At 37.6% G+C, this 12819-nt stretch overlaps 1 protein-coding gene across 6 annotated transcripts in view; it reads right to left on the bottom strand.

The window, feature by feature from the left end:
• The window catches only part of PPP1R9A (protein phosphatase 1 regulatory subunit 9A), a 135770-nt gene that overhangs the window by 49220 nt on the left and 73731 nt on the right, over positions 1-12819 (bottom strand). For all 6 annotated transcript variants that reach the window (XM_071735256.1, XM_071735255.1, XM_071735257.1 and 3 more), the window contains exons 3-5: positions 12307-12439; positions 11679-11799; positions 6957-7061 (exon numbers count right to left, since the gene is read on the bottom strand). In XM_071735256.1, coding sequence (XP_071591357.1) covers positions 6957-7061; positions 11679-11799; positions 12307-12439 — 359 coding nt within the window. The remainder of the gene's footprint in view (positions 1-6956; positions 7062-11678; positions 11800-12306; positions 12440-12819) is intronic.

Here is a 12819-nt window from a genome sequence, read left to right as displayed (position 1 = left end):
ATTGACACTATTAAATCACTGAAACAGTATCTGGAATCATAAAATAGAAGGTTGGAAGGGATCGCAAGGACCATCTGGTCCAACCTTTCTGGGTGGAAACATGGTTTAGCTCAGCACTCTGTCAAGATGAATCTTTAAAGTATCCAGTGGTGAGGAATCCACCACTTCCCTGGGGAGATTATTTCAATGTCTGACAGTCCACATGTGAAACTTTTTTTTCTGGTGTCCAATTGGTATTTCCATACGAGTAATTTGTACCCATTGGCCCTCAACCTTCCATGTGACTCCTTGTAAAAATAGAGTCTCCATCTTGGTATCCACCTCTTAAGTACTGGAATGGAACATGGTGATGATGTTTCCCCTATGCCCTCTTTTCTCAAAGCTAAACAAACCCCTCTGTCAGCTTCTCCTCATATGGTAGGATTCCCAGTTCTTCGATCACCTTTGTGGCCCATTTTTGGTTTGGCCTGAGTTAACCAATATTCTCTATTTCAGACACAGTCCAGGACTTAGAAGTGGTTAGGAGTTTAGCTTGGATGTTTCCTATGGTGAATTTGGATATGGCCACCCTGCTCTGAATGGTAAGAAAGTGTGATGGGACGAGCACCACCATGCTGGTGCCAGCTGGTATCAGCACTGAAGAACAGTCTGAGGCACTACAACAAACACAGCCAAGGAATATAAACTAGCAAAGCATTTATGCAGCCTTACGTTATCAGTGCTAATGGGTCACAAGGATTTCACATTTACAAGGATTTTTTCACATTAAGTTCAGTATGCTCCTCCTGGTAAGCCTTATAGAATGACTGATAGAACAGGTAGAAGTTCTTTGCAGAGACCAGAAAGAGGAAAACAGCTCATACTATGTAATTTTCAATATAACCATAGTGGAACAAACATGAGAAATTCACATTATTTTGATACAAGGCACCAAATCAGTTTTCTGCTCTGTGCATGATTCAGGTTTGCAAAGCAGCAGAATGTGCACCAGGCTCACATGGCTTCTTAAGCAGCCATTCATAAACGCCCACCTTGGCAATCAGCACCACAGAGCAAAGGGCTTTTCTTTCCTCTTCTTTCTCCCTCCTTGTCTCAGGCACTTTGACCCAAGAAAAAGAAACTGACAGGGAAAGAAAGAACAAAACCACCACCCCCAAAGAGATACAATACAATTTAATCCATCTCACGGAATCCGACGTGGAGTGAGTTATCTTTTGGTTTAGGGTCCTGTCTCACTGTCTCATCAACCAAGACTGAGAAGCAGTACAAATCTCTCCTGCATCTTCCACACCATGGATCTACAGTATGGAGAATGCCTGCAAATGTTTAAAGGACCAGGCTTTTTCATAGGATAAAAGCCCAGACAGGGAAAGTGCAAAGGAGCAGGAGAAAATCTGTGTGCACACTGGAATAAGATAAGATGATTATCTAGGGGAAGGAATCACAGAACTAAAGCAACACTGCTCACTGTGTCTGAGCAAACAGCATTCCCACCAGGGTAAACTGCTTCTGGATACATCCTGAGCTGACTTCATCTGTCCTCTGCACTGTCTTAGTGTTTGCAAAGACACAAGTGTATAAACTATCTTTCCAGATGGTGTGATGTTGAAGAAAACTAACAGCAGGCATGTGAATACTATTTGCTGAGACAGAAAAAAACTCAGTAGCAGGTGAGGAATCAGCTGAAGATACAAAGAACATATCAAGTTGGTGTTAATTAATAAGTGAGCATTTTCAGGTTTTACCCTTTAACTGCTCCTAGTAAAAGAGCTACCAAAAAGAAAAGCAAAAACTGTATTTGTAGAACAGTAAGAGATAAAGAAATTATGCTGTGAACTGGTAGTCGGAGTTGAGGCAAAACCCTGCTTTCAGTTATAACTGTACAGATAACAAGAAAGAAAAAACACCCCAAAATAGTAATTAATGATTCTTTGTTAAAAAGATGATTTAAAGAGAACAGTTAGTAGTGGAAAGCCCCAGGGTTTGATAGTTAACACTACTTTTGTTAAAACCTACTCCTCAATGATCTAGAAGATCAGTTAAACAAGGCCAGTTTTGCTAACTAATCATTTAGATTCTTTATTAAGATGGGAAGACTTCAACACATTTCAGCAGAAACTTAATCAAACAAAAACTGGTAAACTCATTAGTAGATTAGAATTAGTACATCTAACTGCCTTCAACGTAGTGCAAATCATGAGAAACAAAACAGGTTTTGCATGGGTTCTGTGTGGTTCCCTGAAAACTTGAGGACTGACTCAGAAAGCACCATGAGAGCATCTGCTCAGTGCCTAGCAACAGTTTGGAAAGCTGAGAAAATGCTTGGTTGCATTCATACAACAAGATACAGAAAGAGAACACGAAATTTATACTTCACCTCTCCAGTAAATTTGGGGAGAATCTGGATAACTTCCTTAAAAGAAATCTTTCAGAGGAAAGCAATAATGATAAAAGCATACAAACAGCATAGGAGAGGCTGGAGTTATCTGATGACTCTCTCATGGAAGACCCTTTCTACTGCAATAAGTCTTCCCAGGACTGTGTCCTCCTTTCCCAGAGCTGCACAAATATTTGTATCCAGTGAGGGAGAGAAGTGCAGAGCCCTGCACTTCTGAAAGCTCCTGAATTTGCCCCATGGACAGAGAATAGGTAAGAATGGTGAAAAGACACTACATTCTCTGTAAAAGACCTAGATTTTCTCTTTTGTGGGTGTATTCCAGAAAAAAATAACACTCCCTGAAGGCACAGAACTCTCCAAGTGAGCTTTCTCTGGTGAAGACGCAAGAGTCCTCTAGCATCCTTTCAGTATGATGAAGATCAGTGGGAAAAACTGGGGTCAAAGAGGCTCAACAACACCCAAGCAACTTAAAAGAATTCCAGGTGTCCCTCACAGCACCACAGTCCATGAGAAGCCTGTAAGCAAAACAACACAGGAGAGGCTCTGTGACAGGACAGTGTTTCCACTGTCAAGCTGCCTCTTTATCCTGTCTTGATTGTAGGCACCATTCACAAACCTAAAGTTGATGGATTACATCCTAATGGGGTCAGAAGAAGCACAGAACAATTAGTGATATTAGTCTGGAGCTGCCCTCTGACTGATCCATTAATCTTAGAGCTGGACAGACACTCCACAATATTGAAAAACAACATGTATTTCAAAGGAAAATTCCTCCTGCATATTGTCAAAATCTGAAATCCACTAGTATTAGATATAAGTAAACTAAGTAATCAAGCAAAATTATAAACACAACTTGGTATTCAGGTTGATTGAAACAGTATTCATAGCTGTATTTGCCAGATTAGAGTCACAAGGACACTAATTCTCATCCCTAAAAACAAAAGCTGATTGCCAGCTGGGATTATGAAAGAATTCCCTCCCTTTCCCTTGTCTCAAAGGCTACCAGAGTACATCTGGTGGGTGCTGATTATATTCCTATAAAAGATTTTTACAATAACAATTGAATTATTATCAGTGGAGAAGCCAAATTGCTTGGGTCAATGATACTCCATTACAGTATGACAATTCTTCTGAATAGTCCAATACTTCAAAAAATGGATGCATATATTTACTCTTCTACTCCTCCCCCCACCTAGAACAGTTCAAAAGGTAAAAGCCATGTCTTCATTTTCACAGATTCTTTACTATGTCAGCTACAGAGAGTCTGGATACATTTTTCTGGTAGAAGCACTGCAAAAATCTATTCTAGGTCAATGACTTCCACTGTCAGGATCAATCAAAGTGTTCAGAAGGCTCAGAGGAGAAAAATAAATCATTAAATATTGGTATCATGAAAACGCCCTGAAGAGGTATTGACTGTTTATTGCAAATAATTAAAGAGTAGATTCATTATCACTGGTGATGAGTGTCCTCTCTTTGCAACTTTCTCACGTAACAAACCCTGTCACAAAAGCTAGCATGCACTTGGACTAGATTAAGGACAAAACCATTGTGTGTCTGTAATGCTGTGGGTTATAATCAGGAAGTAATGCCAGTGAAATATACACCATTCTGTGTGCACAGGGCAGCAGGCAGAAGACAGGTACACAATTTATGCTATGATTATAAAGATAAGAGTTTATTAAAGCAGTTCTCTAAAATCCATTGCACTGACGCTAATAAATAGCAGACAGGGAAAGAAGTACTTGTGTGATTCCTCCTGTAAAAGAAGGGTTCATGAAGTTGCTTTGCCTCGAATGAGGTGGGGGGTGTGACTGTACATTGCCTGCACACTTGCAGTTCACACCTTGCAGCAGGAAGGGCAGAAGGCATTGATCCTGCAGCATCCTCTTCCACTGCTCCTGCCTCCTGCACTGACACAGATCATTGATGGCAGCTGCCATGGAAGGGGGAACTTAAAGGTCAGTAGCATCACGGCCTGCACTGCCTATAGGCAGAAGCTGAGGGCTGGGGGCAACCCAGGGATTTTACCCCAGAAGATTGTCTTATGTTGTCCCTAAGGTTCTGGAGCAGTTCAGGTGCATAGGTGAACGTTGTCTGCCAAAGGCAGCAGAGACCAGGGGTTTCTCCACCACAGATCTAACACAGGTGTAAGTGGGAAAAGGGATATGACAGAAAACAATCATTCTGTCTACAAAACAAGCAGCAGCCAGAACTCTTGCATCACACAGACAAGAAAAACAATTTGCAAGTTATAAATATACGATTTTCTTTAATCTAAATTTGTCAATATTACCTTTCTTTTAAGTTACAAGCAACTGTTTAAAACTATAGTAAAACATCCTAAAGTCCTTTCTCTAAAACAAAAGCTTTCTGGAACTGTCTGATTTTGAGAAGCTAAAACCAATACCGTCCAACAGTGCCAGCATAGAATCAGATAGAGTCATCTTGTCAAGTCTCACGCTGAGCTTAACACAAACCAGGAAAAAAACCATGCCAGCTCTCAGCTGGCTGATGTAAAGAAGAGTAGTCTTCCTGAGTTTGTTGGTTTTTTTTTTGTACAAAGTTTTAAATGAAGCAAAAATAGGGCTTCTTGTACCATATTCTACCCATTCCTTTCTTCTTATTAGACATGTATGTTGCCAAGGGGCTGCAAACATGCCGTATGGTGCCACGCATATAGACAGTTACACATCCATTTTTTTTAATAATATAGCTTTATATTATAATTTATTTTGTTTTAATTTATTACTTTTATGAGTTTTTTAAATCTAGCTGTGACACTAATGCACTGGGTCATTTTTCCTGTGAAAGCTCAATATTTCAAGCTTACATACAAGGAAAAATGTAGAAGCTTATACATCGCTCCTTGATAAATGAGACCTGTCAGAAGGCAATGATCCCTGTGCACAGGATACACAGTACACTTGACAACGTGAGCTCAGTGGCAATGAAGAAATACCTTTTAGAGTTCACTATTTTATGACAAAGGAGTCTAGATTGCAACCATTCTGACTGTAATTTACTTCTCAAGAGAAGATTCTGGGAACATTCTGTGTGAAAATAATTTTATGTTTCTTCCTTCCTCCAAACCCATTATTATTCCATGGCAGCAAGTATTGTGCTGTAACTTAATGCACTAATAATTACACCAACTAAGCCAGTTATAAATGGTATATAAAACATACGTTTTATGTGAGCACTTTCTTTTTTTTTTTTTTTTTTTTTGAGCTAAAACATCAAACACAAAATATACATTGCATTTGCTTTGTGTACCGAAACACAGGAAGACATTTTTCTCTGTCATAAGATTTTATGTTCAAAGGTCCCAACTCTGCAGAAAACCTAATAAAGTATATACTCATTTTTATAGTTAACTCAGTAGGAACATTCACAGCATGTGTGAGTCTGCAGAGGTAGTACTGATATAATTAAAGCTGTAAATGTTAAACAAAAATATAGTCACCTATAATTGAACTGAAATTTCTAATAACTTTTTTCCCTAAATAACCTCTTTCAAATAAAACCTTGAGCAACCACCCCCGGGATTCACTGCAGAATCCACATCCCAACATGATTCCTTTATGTTGTGCAGGAACAGGTATGGAATTACTGTAGAAACTGTGCTTGCCAGCACACAATACCATTGTCTGAGGGGGACTGCATATACCACCACTAGTTTAGTCATGGTTCATAATAAGTCAGCCCTGAACTCATTAATTTGTCTGTATTCACTAGAGAGGATTTTGAGAGAGGACGACAGGGTGACTACTTTGCAATATACCCAAGATATTTTTGGATTTATTTTGAACAGTTAAATCCTTGCTGAACTTAACAAGTTACTAAACAGAAAACCTATATGATTGCAGAAAACCTGTATGATTTGCCATTTTTAAATGGCAAAACAGTTCATTTCTAGGGAAATACTGTTATTATAAACTTACAAACGTTTACAGCCTTGTGCCTACATTAGTTTAGAATTTTATTTGCACTCTATGTTATGTTTTCTAGCCTTTTTATTATTTTACAGGAATACCTTCCAATGAACCACAGCATAGGAACAGCCAGAAACACAGATATGGTGCAAAGATTCAGGCAGCTCCATACTGGGATGCTATGATCCTCAATTTAGAAGCTGTCAACACTGTGCTGAGGTGCAGTTGTAAGCACGAAAATGCTCACTACCTTTCTCCTCCCACCCTGAGTGAGGCAGGAATGTAGTCAGTCTCACCAGTGCAATACTAGGGAGGAAACCAGTGGCAGCACAGTTTCTGATAACACCCATGCACCAGTTTGGACAAACAGTTTGAGGTCCATAGAAATCCATACCAGTGTCGAGTCATCTTCCCTGTCCAGTTACAGCTTCTTCCAGCAGTGATATTTTAAAAGTCTAAGCCAAAACAAAACTCAGTAATTCTCATCCCTTTCCTGGGATACAAGCAGATAAGGCATGAAGAGGCTGAAAAAATCTGCTTCTCCTTGGCATATTGATGCTCCTGTGAAAGAAGCCAGGTAACCTTAAGCATTCAATCACAATTTTTTTTTCTAAAATACTCACCTGACTTTCCCTTTGGTGTTTCTAAGAACAGTTGCAGCAAAATTTTGCGTAACACCAACCAGACTGATGCCATCAACTTCCACAATTTGGTCATTCACTTGGATCCTTTCAGGGGAAAACACAAATATATAAATTACTGTAGGAATTGGTGAATTTTCAGCAAAACTTAGCACAATGAGATTTTTAGTTTAAATAAAAAATGTTAATATTTAAACAAAAACTTAGCTATAAAATGATGGAGGTTAATATGAAAAATGTATCTTTCCTTGTCCACAGACATTTCATAAACACAGCACCAAAGTTACTGTTACAGTTACACTTTGCTTGTACAGAAACATAGCAAAACAAACTCTTGAATTTCTTATATGCCTTAAATTAAATGAGGTACTTGAACAGTTCTTGTATCATTCTTTCCTAAGCCGATCTTGAAAAACAACATAAGACATCACTCTGGTATTTCATGCTAATGGAAAAAAAATGTGACATTTAACTAAAACAAACTGCTCATCTGTGGAGAAAAGAGTTTGGATGACATTAGGCACATGGTGTGATTCTTGGGGTCTCCTACACAGGGACACAGTTGGACTTGATGACCCCGATGGGTCCCTTCCAACCTGGCAGATTATATGACTTCATTGTGACTTACTCTCTTAAAATATTTCATCTAACTTGCTAAAAAAAAAATTAATTCCCAGTGTTAAGTGTGATCTTGCTGTACCCACTGCCTTAATGAGGACTTTCTGAAACCAAATGCTTGTGTGCAGTTCATATACTGTCTGATGAAGGAAAAGATAGGTGGAATTAAAAAAAATGCTGCTTTTATCTGAAGTAAGCATTGCTATGAAGTCTCTAGATCAGCCATGGACTCATCTGGATTACAAATGCTTGGAGGGAGGACTGCTATACCAAAACATCTTCTAGAAAGGCATGAACTCCTATAGTTTCAAAAATAAATAAAACCAAACCAAATATTCAGAACTAAACAACAGGAACAATTTTCAAAGATACTACTGATCCAAACAATACAGTTAACAAAGGAACCAGGAAACAGGTATGAAAAAAATCCCATTTCAATCATATGAAAATACCCAAACTAAGGTATTTAATATCTTAGGATACTTTGGTGATTCTTCTTTTCAAAGAACAGAAGAGGTTTCAAAAGAGGGCTGAAGCAGTTTGACTTGGGGCATTAATGTCACTGCTAAGTCTGAGGCAGTGTTTTACAGTTCTACATGTTCACATTCAAGTGGTATCTGCAGTTCTTTGGACTCCAACTGATGAATCAGAAATAAAGGTTCTATTCTCTGGCAGCCTCACACCGCAGAATGTTGCTCTGTTCTGGGCAGGACATCCCTTCAGTGTGTAAGAAACCTTGAAAATACTATCTTTGCAACAGCCCATAAGCTCCTGTCTTAAAAATCATACCAGGCATTTTAATATCAGAATTTTAATTCAGTTTTCATTGAAGCATTTAATAAATACACAATTCACATTAATAATTATGGTATTTTGATACTGTAAAAAGTAATTTATTTTTTTCATGTTAGCAAACGTGAAATGCAGTCAGATGGTGGAGGAAATGAAAGAAATTTAAAAACTTAGGAGTCCTCTGAGCAGGAAACTGCCACCCTCTTGGCTGAGAACTAAGTGCTAGAAGAACAGTTTCCCTTCTGATGGCAGCTTACTCTCACATACATACTTTACACACATGGACTAGCAGGGTTCATACAGACACATAGTTGCAGCATTTCAGGTAATGAAACATCATGGTAGAGAACTGTTGGCTGCAATTTCATAAGGGGCTCTATCTACTGCAATTCAATCTGATTCCATTTGTCTTTCAGGTATATTTCCTACCTCCTTCTTTCATGTTTGCAGTGCTCCTACATTCATTTCCAACATTTTTATAACAGTTTTTCTCCAAACCTCCTCTCTTTCTACATATACATATTTTAATTATATATAAAAATACATTAAGTATCAAACAACATTCAATTAAAATAACTGTTATTCAAATTATATTATTGCACATAATGAAAAAAAAAGTTGCCACATACATTCTATACTGCCCAAACTAAAATACTCTCACAGCCATAATCTCCTGGTCATCTTCCTTGGGCTTTCCCCCTGCAGCCCTGCTCTCCCTGCAGCTCTGTAGTTTAACCCTAAGCCCCCCAGACCAGCCAACCCAGGCACCATCTACACCAGAATGTTCTCACATTCTTCCCTGTAGAGCCTCCTGCATTAAGAACTCTAAGCTTCTTCTGTCTCTCAAATCTAATTTCAAACATGAACAAAACATTAGGTCCAAGATGGCAAAGCCTAAATTACAGAGGTTTAACTGCTTTTATCATTAATGAAATAGGTACTTCTTCTGACAATTATTTTCTAATTGTCACAGACTTAAATCTTTGCCTAGGTGAAGCAGCACTTCAATGAAGCAGCAACTAGAGTAGGGACCAAACTGCAGTTGAACAAATTACTTGCATAATTACTACTTTGTATGATGAAGCAGAAAATTTAAGCTGTGAAGAGACAATGTTTAGAGCATTTTTCCATTTTAAAACTGTGCAATGTTTCAAAACTGTTGTTCTCAACACCATCACAAGTCTTTAAAATGTGAATGACTCATCACCACAATAATGTGAAAGAAGCAGCTATGAATTCATCCAGCAAAATATTTTATTTTTCATACCCAGTCTAGTGATTGATTTCATATTTTGCTTACTATTAAAAATCTCTCTTACCTACCAACATGTTTGATTTTAGATAAATGTCTAAGCAACCTCCTTGTTAAATACTGCCACACAACACCTTTTGAAATGACAGCTGAACACTACCTGCTACTTTGCATTAAGCTGAATCAAGCCACTGGTGCTCAATCACTGAGTAATCACTTCATAAAGATTTTGGTCTTCCATAGGAGGCCAGTACTTTATATCATGATTCTGTGAGACATTCAATAAAAATGGAAGTTATCCTACAGATACTGTAGTATTTGCAGTTGCAGTTTTGTAAGAGCCTGCTTGAAGATTGCTATGTGGTTATTCAGAGTATCTGATGCAATCAGACAGTCTTATTTTTATAGCTTTATTTTTTGTTAGGAGACTTTGTTTTGCTATCAGTGTTAATGATTACTTCAGCTTTTCACAAAGATGAAGTTAAGAGGACCCTTTACAGTTGATGCACTCTATTACAGAACTGGCTGCTCCTGACTGGGAGGATTACATTTCCCTTTCCCAAGTGAATGATCAGTCAGTTTCTCACAGAGAAAACCAGGGGGCTATTTCTCAGCTGACTGAACATTCAGCCAGTTGAAAAACAACACAAATATTAGAATGGTCAAAGAAAGATACTATTTTTTCTCAGCTGATGTCCTTTCAGATGCCAGCTAGGAAATGAAAGAAGAGACTTGTGATTGAACATTAACTTCTGTAGTCCACTCAAATACGTGAATAGTGGAACAGAAAACACAGAAAAGTAGTGAGCAACTCTGACTTTCAGTCAGAGAATTTCACACATAATGCCAGTCGTGAGCTTAATGCCTTCTGTCTGAGCTTAAGCATAGCTGTCAAAAAAAGTTCACTTAAAGTAATGGATGAAGTCATGATATCTTGAGGTGTCAGCTTCTTCATAATTTTTAAGGCTACGATAAATCAGCACTTTGCCTTCAACCTGATACCTTATTGCCAAGTTCTGTAGTGATACCTGCAAGCCCAATTTAGAAGACAGAATACTTCAGTAGCTTCAGAGCAAGGTTACCAAATGTTGCAACACCCTGCCATGTAAAGCCTTCTGATTTAATAATTTCTGAAAACTTAAAAGTGTTTATCAAAATGGACCATGTTACTGCAACACATTTTTTAGAAAACTATTAACTTAGGAGTTTATTCTCTATTTACCTGTATTTGTGCTTGCTATTACTTATAACTAATATAGCAAACAACTAACTGTTAAAGATAGAAGCAAAGAATGCATATTGGTAGACTTAACTGCTAATGTATCAGATAAGTAATATTTTATTTGCGTGCAAATTTACAAAGAGTATGCACTGGAACAAAAAGCCTCTGAGTTGGAAGATGTTTAATAATACATTTTATTAGTAAATGATTACATAGAAAAGCATTTTGCTAACTTTTAATGAGAAACATTAAAATTGTTTCAATTGTGGTAGGTATTGCATAACACAAAGATGACTCTGTCCCATAGGATAGGGGACAGATTTTATGTTCAAAATGAGTTATTTAACCTCCACATGCCAAGTAAGCAATTCTAGAAGCAACTAGGTTTTATACAAGCAACATGTAAGACTATCAAAACAAACAACTGCTTGTTTAAACAAAAGTACCGCTTTATAAAATTTCATTTGAAGCCAAAAAAAAACAGGTAGAAGCTCAACACCTTTAAAATCTAAACTAACCTTCAGAAGTGATACACAATATGGAATTTCTATCTTTACTCACACTAAAGCACCTGGGTTTTCAGGTAGTCATGAACACATACATTTGGCAAACCTCTTCTCCTTAAACAGTTTAAACTCAGTGCACCAAAATGGTGTCTTCCCATAACTGTATCAGGTATTTGGACCTTACCAATGAAGTCACCCAATTTCACAGCTTGAAGTTACTGTGATATGCACTAAGCAAACAACTCTTTCCTATGAAAATCATAATTCATAGTAACTATTGCTGTGAAAATTTCCCAATACTGAGTCTAGTTTACCTGCCATCTCTTTCTGCTGCTCCACCTTCTGTTACTGTTTTGACAAATATTCCCAGTTTTTCAAGGCCTGCATCTGCTCCAACACCCATTCCAATAATGCTTATGCCAAGTCCATCTTCATCTGTGATAAAGGAAAATGAAAGCAGAAACTTCTTACATTTGATTTATATAGGTATTTAGTAGGTAAACATTATGCTTTGATTCCTCTTGCTTCTCTGTGTTAGTAACATTTGTATCCTTTTGCTTCCTTTAAAAAACTGTATTATTCTACCAATTTAATTACACACAAAAAGTATCACTTTCCCTCTTATGAGATATCACCTTCATCCTTATGAGGAGTTCAGAACAAAAATCCAGATTTTTACTCTCCTAGTGGAGAGTGAAAAAAGCATCAAGCACTGTGTAAAATAATGTGTTAATGAAGAAACACAAACCAATTATCTTAGGGAAACAAAAAACTGCACATCTCTGAACTGCTTTCTTAATTCTTTATCAAACAGTTACTGAAACCCAAAAAGCAAAGGTTACAACAGCAGATTAATGGAAATTCAAGATAGTTTCTGCAGGCATGTATGGACTTCCCCAGACTTGCAAATCAGTGTCACAGGAACTGGAAATGGCTCCATACCTTTTTCCAGTTCAACTGGGAAGAGCTCCAGCTTTTCCACACGCTTCTCAAGTTCATATTCAGCTGATGCAGCCACTGGGTCAACTTCATCATTTCTCCTGTCATAGTCTTCATTGGAATATGTGTTGAAAACCTGTGGAAACAGACCAAAAATCACTCAGCTACCTACTCCAAAAAGACTTCCAACTTACGAAATTAGCTGCTGCTTTTGTCCTGTGACGTTGCAGAGTTTAAAGGCTTTTCAAAGACAAATTTATCCTGTTCATTTAAACTTCAGGTTGTTAAATTTATTTTTCCTCATTAAAATAAGGTACAATATGGCTGAGAAAGTCAATTCAGCAAAAATGACTGAGTTGTAGTTTTTGTTATTATAAATGCAGAAGGTGATCTTGAATGACTGCATTGGCCTATACATGTCAAAATACTCAGTGCTACTCATTATGAACTATTAGTAAAGATTCACATACATGAAAAAGAAAAATGTATTGAAATCATGATCTGCACACAGTCTCT

Source organism: Heliangelus exortis, chromosome 2 (assembly GCF_036169615.1).
Source record: "Heliangelus exortis chromosome 2, bHelExo1.hap1, whole genome shotgun sequence".
NCBI classification, from domain to species: Eukaryota; Metazoa; Chordata; class Aves; order Apodiformes; family Trochilidae; genus Heliangelus; species Heliangelus exortis.
This window is presented reverse-complemented; position numbering and strand designations above follow the sequence as displayed.